The sequence below is a fragment of the Nilaparvata lugens genome, chromosome 3 (genome assembly GCF_014356525.2).
Source record: "Nilaparvata lugens isolate BPH chromosome 3, ASM1435652v1, whole genome shotgun sequence".
In the NCBI taxonomy this organism is placed as follows: domain Eukaryota; kingdom Metazoa; phylum Arthropoda; class Insecta; order Hemiptera; family Delphacidae; genus Nilaparvata; species Nilaparvata lugens.
The window spans coordinates 25,575,839-25,588,918 of NC_052506.1; the positions used below are offsets into that span (position 1 = coordinate 25,575,839).

At 34.0% G+C, this 13,080-nt stretch overlaps 1 protein-coding gene across 1 annotated transcript in view; it reads left to right on the forward strand.

Moving 5' to 3' along the window:
- The window catches only part of LOC111043786 (protein Wnt-16), a 59,877-nt gene extending 47,770 nt beyond the window's left edge, over nucleotides 1-12,107 (forward strand). The window contains exons 8-11 of the mRNA XM_022328832.2: nucleotides 4,520-4,699; nucleotides 8,909-9,106; nucleotides 10,402-10,539; nucleotides 11,295-12,107. Of these exons, the coding sequence (XP_022184524.2) occupies nucleotides 4,520-4,699; nucleotides 8,909-9,106; nucleotides 10,402-10,539; nucleotides 11,295-11,513 (735 nt within the window). The 3' untranslated portion in view covers nucleotides 11,514-12,107. The remainder of the gene's footprint in view (nucleotides 1-4,519; nucleotides 4,700-8,908; nucleotides 9,107-10,401; nucleotides 10,540-11,294) is intronic.
- The last annotated feature ends 973 nt before the right edge of the window (nucleotides 12,108-13,080 follow it).

A 13,080-nucleotide genomic window follows, 5' to 3' on the forward strand; every position in this document is an offset into this window, starting at 1 on the left:
ACTTAGAGCAGGAAGCTCTCTCATCAGCTCGTTCCAGCATTCGTTGTAGTCAACAGGAATCGGCGTATCCCAATCGATGTCCAACTTCCACAGCTCTTGTAAAAAACATTTCATTTTGAATATTACTGGAGCTATAAAACCGAGAGGGTCATACAGACGCGCGATAACGGACAGAACAGTGCGCTTAGAGTTTTTCTTTTGAAACTCTGGAACGGAGACTTTAATATGAAAACAATCAGTAGTTGGGTTCCACATTATGCCAAGAACTTTCACATTTGAATTAGGCTCATCACTGATATGAAGTGGTACTTGAGTGTTTTCAGAACGAATCAAATCCAAGAACTCAGGAGAATTACTGCTCCATTTATTCAACTTGATATGAGCACAGTTTAGAAGATTACAAAGTTGTGATTTTATTTCACAGATTTCTTCCAACGAATTAGCACCTGTGAGAAAATCGTCGTGATATATATCATCACGAATAGCTGCTGCTGCCAACGGAAATTTATCTCCTTCATCTTTCGCCAGTTGAATGAGAGCACGTTGAGCAAGAAAACCAGACGGTTTCAAACCATATGTGATTTTTTTGAGCTCATAAACGACAATATCATCGGAAGGATCTTTACGAAACAATATGTGAAGGAAAGAACGATCTTCTTCATCAACGAGGATAGCACGATACGTCATTTTCGTAACATCACACGTGAATACGAATGAGTGAAGTCTGAATCTAGTTAACACATCACATATGTCATTTAACAATTTTGGACCTGAATGAAGAACTTGATTCAACGAAATGTGACTCTTTTTAGCAGACCCATCAAATACAACACGAACCTTTGTTGTAGGTGATGACGGATTGAATACACAAAAATAAGGAATAAAATATTTACCTGGTTTTTTAGCAACTTCCATATGATCCAAAAGAAGATACTCTTCCATAAATGATACGCAATCAGATTTCAAACGAGCATCACGCAGCATACGACGCTCCAACGACAGAAAACGATTTAAAGCAACATCATGAGATTCATGAAACTTGAGTTGATTAGTGTCAACTTTGAAAGGGAGACGAACAACATATCTTCCTTCAGTATCACGCGTGTGAGTTTCAGCAAAATGTTTCTCACAAAACTCATCATCGGGACTAGGAAATTTATGATTAGGAATTTCTTCACTTTCCCAAAACTTATGAACCAAATTATTCAACGAGTTCTCAGAGGTGGGACACGTCATTAATGCAGTCAATGACTGATTAAGAAGACCGGAATGATTTGGAAATTCACCCAAAATAATGTCACCAAACACGGTAGGAATCACGCAAAACGAACACTCTTCACTAGATGAGACTTGACTATGATGACGTAATATTTTGTTGAATAACTGACATCCCAATAGAAGATCAACGGAACGTTGTTCATAGAACACAGGATCAGCAAGGTTGAATTTTTTCAACTCATTTTGCACTTTCGAACTGAGATAAATAGGGGGCAATGAACCAACTATTTTATCAATCACGTAAGCCTCAGCTTCTAGACGAGGGTGATTTGAGCCCTTAGGTTTCAACAAACATTTCACAACACCAGAAGAATTCCCTACACTCGAGGAATTCAAACCAGAGAAATTTTGATGACAATCATGAACAGATAAACCAAGTTTCATAACAAGATCTTTTGTGATGAAATTAGCAGTACTACCAGAATCAATCATTAAACGAACACCAATAAACGAACCAGATGAATTTTTAATAACTGCTTGAGCAGTACCTAGAACAACACTCGTTTTAGGAATTAAACTAACAATTGATGACTTATCAATAACATTATCAGTGATACCACAATGCTTAGAAGAATTTGAATTCTCAACAACATTCATAGTGCTATCAGTTTGAGTGATCGAATCAACGGATTTCGATTTCAAAGCAACTTTAGAGATGTTATCAGTAGACTTCTGATAACGAACAGGAGAATTCGAACGGCTATTATCACTACTACGAGGATAATGAAGTAATTTATTATGCATACGACCACAATAACACAACGATTTAGACTTGCATTGGTTTACAGCGTGAAATTTGGAGAAACAATTGAAACAGACTCTCAATGATTTAATAAATTCATTCCTAGCTTTTGGATCTCTTTTCAAGAAAGCAGGACATTTGAATAACGAATGATTCGTTGAGTTGCAAAATGAGCATTTTGTTTCAGCACTATCATTCAATTCACAAGTAACTAAGCTGCTTTTATTTCGAACGCTGTTATCAGCCTGAGTAGATAAGACAACCTTTTTCTGAAAAGACTTATTTTTCGGCTTTTCGATAGATTTTTGTTCATTAACAGACGGCACATCAGATGCAGATAATTGATAAGATCTAACTCTCTTATTCACGAAATCAATCAACTGTTGACAAGAAGGAAAGCTCTTATCAGCTACCTCGAGCTCAAACGATTCACGTGATATTTTGTCTAATTGACGAATAGCCAATGAGTACAAAATATAATCAGCCAAATCGGGAACTTTCAACGACTTCAGAGTGGTAATACTATCACCTACTTTAACAAGAAAATCTTGAAGCGATTGTAACGAAGGTTTAAATGGGATTGAACTAGTTTTCAAAATCTCATTTACGTAGTAGTTAGCTAGCACCCTATCACTTTCATAACGCTTGCATAGAGTTTTCCATGCCAAATCAAAATCACTACTTATCTGAAAAGATTTCACTACTCTGGCTGCTTCGCCTTTCAACAAATTATGCAAAATATGAGATTTATGAACAGGAGAATAATATTTATCATCCACAATCAATGATGAAAAGATATTTTTGAATCTAGGCCAGTCTGAAATATCAGAGCCATCAAACGGTTTTATTTCAGTTGGAGGTAATATCATGTTTAAACGGGGAGAATGAGAGGTTGAAGGTGAAGGTTCACTTTTCTCCTTCGGTTTCTCATTTTTAATTTGATTCAATTTATCACGAGCATTTATTATTGCACAGGATAAATTATCAATAACGGTAAGTGATTGATATTCAGGTTCTTTAGTAGGTTCAACTTGAATAGATAATTCATTGATTTCATCTAAGAGTGCAGAATATTCTTTCACAGTATTTTCAATAGATATGCTTCTTATCAAAAATTGAGATTGAATTTTAGGATCATTGATGTCCTTCAACAAGTCATAAGCTTGTTGAACACGGCTAAACAAAGTTTCTTTCTTCTTCACACGAATAGTAAGCAAGGCTTGTGGGCTTGCCATTGTAACTAAGTAACTGATTAGATAAACAAGGAGATTTGGAAAGGAACTTTGTAACTGGATTTAACATGGATATCAGTGCATGTATCAACAAGTAACTCTACTATTAACGAATTGAAATTTAAATTGAAAAATAAATCTCTTGGAAATAGAACATATCCCAGGCCTGGTCGGACCATGTGGTAATCCCGTCCTGTCCCCAAACCTATGGATTGGGGTACAGTTAAGATTTAATTCACGAAAACGTCGACAGCCCCAAAAGTAAGTCTTTAATTTGCACTAACCTTGGAACTGGCGAGGAAGTGGACTGTATCTCGTGTGTAGAAGTTACTGCTGACGATATCCTGTCTTTATGCGTAGGCCTATATGATATTGTACATATATCACGAAACGAAACGAGGTAATTGCGTTCAGCTCGAACGCCACGGAACAGGAGAAACGAAACGAAACGATGTTGACTTCTCGAGCACGCTTCTTGAAGTGCTGGGTTGAAAGATAAACAGGGAGGATGAAGGAGGGATGAGGGAGAGAGGTTATCTTGCCTCTTTGGGAGAGGGGGAAGGGGAGGAAAGCACAAACTAAATCAACCCGCAATCAAGGCTGCCGATCCTCCGTGAATCCACCATTTATATAGAATAATATAGGATCAAATTATTTTCAGGAGGTTAATGGTAGTTTTTATAATCAAAATCTATTTATCAATTGAAATATTGCTCATTATTTAGGATTTTTCGTTTGATCTATCATACATCATTTGAAATTAACTGCTGCACCTTGATTTCATTGAGAAGACTTCATACCTGGAAAATAGTTACTTGAAGAACTGTTAGGTAAAATGTTGGTTTATATTAATAATTAATTCGTTAATGAAAAACATTCTGCTTTTCATTCGGTTTTATTGACAATAATACTAGACTTTCATTAATGATTAATTCATTAATGAAAAACATTTTGCTTTTCATTCGGTTTTATTGACAATAATACTTTGGAATGAATTGCACTTCATTTGAATTTTAGAAGACTTGGAATGTAGGATAAAATCCATTTCAAAAGATAAAATTTTGATATGTATTATGGTAGTTCTTCATTCATCAAGTGAAATTCTCCTCTTTATTCTGGGGATTTTGTTTATATATGAAATGAACTGTTCTTGAATTCAGTTTCAGAAAATGTTATTCTTGAAGTGAGAAGTATCAAATTGTTAATTGAAAACTATGACCAATTTACTGTTTATTCTGTTATTTTATTATTTGTGGTTACATTACAGGATTGGGCAACTCTCTTTGTTCAGATGCAACTTTGTGAAGACAATATGAGGCAGTGGCTGGATAAGAGGAATCGATCGTTTGCGCCCGTAGATGTACCACAGATTGTGTCCGTTTTCATTAAAGTACTGAAAGGTATCGAGTACATCCACGGTAAAGGCATTGTTCATCATGATATCAAGGTAAGTGTTCCAAAGCACTTGACGCTGTTACACCTAATAATGACAATATATTATTTAAATTCCCAGAAGCTACATATGCTAATAATTATTGTGGATTAGTAAAACAGGATGTTTTCTTTTTAAAATGCGTTTAAAATAGTCAAACTATTTTTCCATTGAAATGTTCATTCATGTTCAGAAATAATATGTTTTTCAAATAACGTGGATATTGTTAGTTTTTTAAAATGAATCTAATCCTTAGAATAAGATCTCATGAAGTGAATCATATTTTTAATTTCACAAAAATATAATTTCAATAATTACATATCACTTATAAATTATTTTGGTCTCATAACGCACATAAGTTCATAATATATTGGAAAAATTTTATTCGTTACCTTTCCATGTAGACTCTTATCATTCCTGTCTCTGTAAAATTATTTCTGTGATTCTGATGTGTTTGTTTTGTTTTGTTGAGACATTTTAGAGATTATTTATTTATTTATTTGTTTATTTATTTATTTTCATCCACTGACCACCTGATAAAGGGGTATAAGGATATGTCAATTTTTCATTAGTCAAACATAAAATGTTATCATCTACCTACGTAAACCTCCATTTTGAGGTTTATAATAATTTCTATACTCCTCCACTGAGTAAGCGCAAATGGACAGCAACTCTTTTTTTAATAAAAATCTGAAAACCTTTCCAGAAGTATCTTTTATGTGAGAGGGCAATATGTTGTACATCCGGATACCTGAACTTCTTACACCTCTCTCATACATAGCACTTTGATGAGCATCTTCTCTTAAATTATTTCTGAATCTGGTTGGATATTGATGAAATGTTTCGCCTGTATTTAATTTGTTTATGTGTTTCTTTATAAAGCAGACTGTTTCTAGGATATATTGACTTGGGAGTGGTAGAATACCAAGTGCTTTTAAGTAGGGCCGACAACTTGTTCTAATTGATTCTCCCATCATCACCCTCAATGCCCACTTCTGCAATCTGAACACTTCCACTACACTACTAGAATTTCCCCAAAAAATTATTCCATAGTTTAAATGAGAGTGGAACAAAGCGAAATATACACTCTTCAGAGCCATTGAATCAAGAGAAGTTTTCAGGTTTCTCAGAACAAAAATTGCTGAGATTAGTTTTGTTTTCAGGCTATCCAGATGGGGTCTCCAAGAAAGATCAAGAGTCAATCACCACCCCAAGTACTCTTATACTATTTACAGATTCTATTTTATGACCATCAATTTTCAAGCTGCCTTCTTTAGTAGTTCGGAAAGGTATTTCTTTAGTTTTATCCTTATTCAAAATCAACATATTGGCTGATAGCCATTTTTGTAATTTAATAAGGGCTGTTTTGCTCTCTAGTTCAGCATTTGGCTGGCTATTGCTTTTCAGTAAGATGCTTACATCGTCCGCATACAAAACACTCCTAGCTGGATCAAGGTAGGAAGGCAAGTCATTTATATAGAGAACAAAAAGCAAGGGGCCGAGTACTGATCCCTGGGGGACCCCACTTCTTGTTCTCATCCAATCAGAATGATACTCATACAAGTGGGAGTCAATAACAACCTGCTGATACCTTTTATCAAAATATGAAAAGAACCATCTAAGGACAGCGCCATCAAATCCATACAGTTGCAGCTTGTTCATCATGATCTCAACATTTACCAGGTCGAAAGCTTTTGAGAGATCTGCTATCAACCCATACACTTTCATTTTTTTATCCATAGATGACAATATTTCATCTACAACCGAGAAAAGTGCATCGTTTATTGAGAAACCTGGCCGGAAACCAAATTGATTAGATGACAACAAACCTATTTGACTCAGATACTCTCTCATTCTTTCAAGCACTACATATTCAAAGATGTTTAGGAAAACAGGAGTGTTAGCGATAGGCCTATGGTTTTCTGGAAGCTCCTTTCTGCCTTTTTTATAAGTAGGAATTATTTTTGAAAATTTCAATTTTGATGGTACATGACCATGAGTCATAGAGCTATTAAAAATAAATGTTAGCGGCTTTAATATATTTTCTGCTGATTTTTTTACCAGGTAGTTTGATATATTGAAACAATCGCAGGATTTTTTATTTTTTAAGGATTTAATTATTTCTTTTAATTCTTCACAACTTAAAGGCTTAAAGATTGAGAACCTCTGTTTACTTTTAAGATTCATATTGAATACTGAACGATAATCCCATATATCATTTTTTTCTAGGAGTGAATTTTGAATTTTTAATGGTGCATTAATAAAATAATTGTTCAATATATCAGCAGCCTCTTTTCCTCTTTTGATATTCCCTATTTCATTAGCAATGCACATATCTGAGGTTAATTCCTGGTTTTTCGCTGATTCAAGCCTAACCAACTTCCAGATAGCTCTAACTTGATTAGAAGAATTTTTTATATAAGCAGTGGCGGCCTTTTTTTAGCAACTTTCAAAACTTTCTTATAGATACTTTTGTAAATTTTATAATATATTTCAAAGCTTAGGTATCTAAATCCTGTATTTGTTTTGATATAAATGAGAGAGTCATTAAAATATTGAGTTTTAACAAGACAATTCAGAGTTTTCATCCTATCACTGGATATTCTAATGCCAGGAGTAATCCAGGGAATCTGATCTCTCTTTCTTTCCCTGCTAACTGATTTCTCTGGAACTGAGCTGTTGCAATGGTTAATGTAGGAGCTCATGAAATTGTCAAACATATTTTCAACATTATTTGAATCATATACTGCATGCCAAGTCTCTTTTGATAGCCCGTCATTTAGAGCATTTATATTAGGTGTATCAATTACACGAAAACATTTCCTTTTCCCACATTTTGGTTTAACATATTTTTTATAATTTGATTTTGGTTTCTCTTGGATTATTGAGTATAGAGAGAGTATTGAGATTATAGAGATTATGGACATTATTGGCCAAGTTTCACTATGTCATCAAATAATGACAAATTTCACTCTATTCTATTCAATCTACTGTATATCTAAAATCTCTGACCCGGTTGCACAAAAGCCTGTTCAATTATTATTATACTCTGATTTAAAAAACGATGTAATTATGTTCTAATACAGATTTTAATTATGATTTAATACCACAAAAAACAATCTGAGACGGCTTCTTGGAAAAAGGCATCTCCGATTGGTATTTGTGGCATTCAATCACTGTTCAAATGCTTCTGTGTAACTGATCCATAATCTGATAAAGAATCTTTTTCTACAACTGCGTGTAAAGAAAGAATTTACATACTCAATTCTCCTCGTAAATCAGCTTATTTCTGAGGAGAATCTACTTTTTCGCTCGCTAACCATCTGCGCATGCGCAGTAGATTTTCTTTACGCTCGCAAATCATTCGCGCATGCAGAAGAGTTTCTTTACGCTCGCTAATCAGCTGATGATAAGCAGCTCGCCAAAGACAAACCACTCTCGGTCAGATCTTAACCTAAAAAGTCGGTAATTGTACCGATTCTACAGACATGATAGATATCTGTGTAGACGAATAAATTATAAACTCCGCCAGATATAAGTGATTTAACAGGTTTGTGCAGTTGTAGAAAAAATTTTGTATGTAATTCGCGCGTATTGCTTCTTTATCGCTCTTGCAAAATTATCACGCTCCGCTTCGCGTCGCGCGATAACTGTTTTGCGCGAGCGATAAAGTCGCGCATTACGCTCTTAATACATAAATAGCTATTGTGTTTGTTTTTTCTAACAAAATGTAGAATATACATTATCGTCCAAATTTCACTGTCATCAAATGTAAAAATTTACTCTATTCTATTCAATTTACTGTATATCTAAAATCTCTGACCCAGTTTCACAAAAGCCTGTTCAATCATGATTATATTATGATTTTAATCATGTTCAATCATTATTTTAATCATGTTTAAATCAACATTTCAATGATTAGGTTAAATACCACGAGAAACAATCTGAGACTGCTTCTGTGAAAAAAAAGGCATCTGTGATTGGTTTTTTGGTATGCAATCACGGTTCAGATCTAAATCTAAATTGTTTATTCACAATTCAAACTTGTTTGTGGTAAAGCTTAGCTTGGTTAAATAGCTTTTGTCTAACTTAGCCATAATCTGATAAATAGTCGACTCATCATGCTTGATTTCCGTTGCAGCCTAGCAACATATTCATGAGTTCTCTTCTCAAGTAATATCATTTGAATAGTCGACTTATCATTATAATTGATATGTGTCGCAGCCGAGCAACATATTCATGAGTCGTGACCTGCGCCAAGTGCAGGTGGGTGACTTTGGACTTGCCTGCTGTCTGTTGACTCACAATCAGAGCGCCGATACGATGCTGGCTGCTGAGTCTGAGCCCACCGAACACCTCGGTCGAGTCGGCACCTTGTTGTATGCCGCACCTGAGCAGATCAACGGCGTCTGCGAAGCTAAGGTGCGTTCAACGAGCATAGCGAATTCTTACTCATGACTAGGCTCCAGTCGTTTTATAGATGAATAAAATACAAATTCGTTCAAGATTATTCAAATTCGGGTTCTATAGATGAATAAAAAATTATTCCTTGAAAATTATTTGAATGAGAGGCTTACAAGCGATCAAAAATAAAACTGTGTGCGAAATTTCATTAGAAAACATTTCATCAAGTGCACTATGAAGCATGGTTCATTTTCCATAAAAATATCATACAAATTTATTGTAAAATCCAAGTACCTTTTTTAAAATTATTTATTTATCAAGTAATTGAAAAAATAAAAAGATAAATTATTTAGATACTTATTTTTTATTTCTATTCAAAAGTAGTCCTAATGAAAAAATATCAATTTATTTTGTTTTTAAATCCATTCTTTTCCACTATTAATTTAAACCAACTTTGAATTGAAAACACTTATGAAGGGGAAACACTTACTTTTTAGCTTCTTTTAAAACACTTATTTTCAGATTGAATTCGAAGATGACCAATAACAGGTCAATACGTCGTCACTGCTATAAAGTGTTTCCACTTCAAAAATGTTGTTAACACAAATGTATTGGTATAGCTATGTATGTTTTTAGGACATTTTGTGAGGACCAATAAGATTGTCATTACTACTTCAACTTCTATTACTTCTACTACTTCAACAACTCAACTACTTCATATTCTTTCTATACCAAATCATAATAAATAATTCAATTTATCCTATAAGTTGGTTTAGAAAGTATTTGCAATATACGATGAAAAGTCCTTGAGCATGTATTAAATTATTTGTTCCATGTGTAACGATAGTTCGCCTCCAAATGGTGCTCATTGGTCAACACTAAATGGACTGGCAAATAATGGTGGTTGAACAAACTTATATTCCCCTGACCAATCACTAAATAAGATCTCGAAGAAATTGGAAATATACAGTGCATATGTGGGCATTTGAGATCTATGTATAATAATAATTTCTTCGATTTCATCATAATAACCTTTCCTTCTAAAAATGTTTTATTCTGTCAAGAAAACCTAATAGAAGCAATAATATATTTTCTCTGTATGTATGGTGCTTTGTAAATTTGTGTATTCTTACTTCATTCAATCAGCAATTATTTACTTTCAATTTGTATGTATTTTTATTAAATAATCATTGATATGATTAGTGAGTGAGTCGTGATCGATTTATGGTTCACGTATTCATAAATCATTGATGATCACTTGAATAGAATAGAATTCATCAACTGATTAATTTATTTGTACTAACTATTTTCAGAGTGACATTTACAGCATGGGGATAATACTACTAGAACTGATCATACCATTCCAGACTGATATGGAGAGAAGTAAGGTTATTCAGGAATTGAAAAAAGGAAAGATGCCAACTGATTTAGCAGCATCAAGGCCCGATCTGGTGAGTACTTTTCAGTGACTTAAATAAACTGAACACAAATCGTAAACTCTCAAAAAATATTATTTCAGTTTTTATTCAGATTATGGAAAGTAGTGTTGATTTCGGTATTATTTTAAGGGTAACGTCAGTAAAAGCCAGTCAATACCAAGATCTTCCTTGGGTCTCAATAGTTGTTCTAGAGTCTATTATACATTTAATTTTTAGTGAGCTTTAACCACGATTATAAGTTCTAATAAATCTAATTTCTAGCTTATTCCATCATAGATTGAGTAATTAAGACTTGATTATGCAGTTGTAATGACTTTTACTTGGAACAGTACAATTACAATCAAATTTTTACAAATTTTTCAATTGAAAAAAAAATGAATTCCCAGCCCAAAACTACTTATTTTTCTCATCTCAAGAACCGACCAAATAAAGTTTCAAATTACAATTTCAATTAATCAAGTATTTTCTTTTAACAAATGAACAAATTCTTATGAAATAATCGATTACTAAACAAATTTCAAGAAAAGTACTTACCATACATCTTTTAAAAGTATTTTTTCCTATCAGGTTAATCATCAACAATTTAATATAAAATTGAAAAAACACAGTTTGTGCTTGTGGATGTGACAAAAATAAAACTGTGTTTATCAATTATGGAGAAATACAAAAATCAATTCCTAATCAATAAATTTTATTCTTATGAAATGTTTTTGTAGCTACTGCAAACCTTACTATAATCTATACATTCTACCTTTATTGTGTTTCAGGCGAAAATCATCAGTCGAACTGTTTCGAAATCAGTGAGCAAGCGACCCTGTGCCACTGAACTTCTCAAAATGATCAACACAAAAGAGAGAAAAGATAGCGAAACCATAATACGTGAGAAAGACAGTGTAATCAGTCAGTTGCGCGAGGAATTGATGCAAAAAGATGCCGAAATTAGTAAATTGCGTCAACAACTGGCTGCCCTGTCTTCGAAAGACTGATTAGATTAGACTAATTTGTACTAAAATGTAAGCAGGTTTTGTTTTGGTAAAAAACTTAATTGCACCAGCCTTATTGTGAAAACATAATGACTTGGACTGGACTCTGTGTTTGTTGAGGGCGGTGTGAGCCAATCGCCCTTGGCGTACCATCTTCTCAAATATTTTTCGGCTGTTGAGGCCTTATTCGTGTGCAATCGACCGTTTGAGAGTCCTCTAGAAGATCATAAACACAATTATTGCAGATTTTTATATGACATCATGTTCTGGTTGGACATCAAACTCGTTCAATTTATCTAAACAGGTACATAGGTACTTGACGAAAGTTGATTGAATTGAACAGCACACTGATGCTTCTGGGCATTATGTCGTAGTTATCAGGTGTGCCATCCATGGTGAACGATTTGCCAATGTGCGATATTCCACACTTGAACAACAGGCCATTTTTACCAGCGATCAGTTTCTGCACCAATGGCAGAGAGGTTTCTGTCAACACCTGATCTTGATTGGCCGATTCATCAAAAATACTTTTGAATGTGAAGCGCATTTGTTTTTGGATTGGTTTCTACGGTTTTGCAGATTCGACGCTTAGTGAGATCGGACTCCCCGATTGTGGAGGCCGGCGCGGTTTGCATCGGTGAGAGTGAGCTGACTGTTGGCTGCTGGCTGACTCATTCTCGTTCTGCTGAGGTCGCACTCTACAATAGACCTGTAAAGGATGTTTCCCTTTGATATTCTCATTTGATCTAGCTTTCTTTATACTGTAGTGCTTTTAACAGTGTTTGCTTCATCTGCTTAATCGCATACTAGTTTTAATGAACAAAGGTAAGATTTATATCCACAGCAACAAATGCTGTTGAACTAAACTGCAAAGACCTATAATTAATAAATTAAACTATGAAATCATAAATCAGGCATGCCCCAACACTTGAACTTAAATTTCAAACTTCCAGCTTCAACTCAAAACTCAAGTCAATTGCGCGAGAAATTGTTGCAAAAAGATGACTAAATTACTAAATTGCGTCAACAACTGACTGCCCTGTCTTCGAAAGACTGATAGAGAAACTAATTCTCCGTGGAGCAGTCTTTTTAAACTTATCATTGTTACCTTTCTTACTTTGACTCTTGAACAAGATAGTTTTTTCTTTTTGACAAAAAGTATCGTTGTATCAACGGACTTGAATTTACTAATCAAAGCAAATTTTCGTGTAAGCCTTTTTCTATGAAAACTCTCTTAATATTTTCAACCTACCTAATTTGACACTTGAGTTTGCATACGAGTATAAAACCGCTAAGACCAATTACAATGAATGTTTAAATTCAATTTTGATTTTAATTATATTGAGTCATACTGATATACGTGGGAATCCGCCTTTATAATGACTGTTAATTTTCGTATTTCGAATACAGTAATCAATTCAGAAATTTGTTACCACTGAAACATCTTGAATAAAAATTCAATTACGGAGTCAATGTGGAATTTACTCGAAATTAACCCTTTCCAATAATTGTTGTATACAATCACCAATGATTCGGGATTCTAATATAACTTTACATAATGTTATCATAT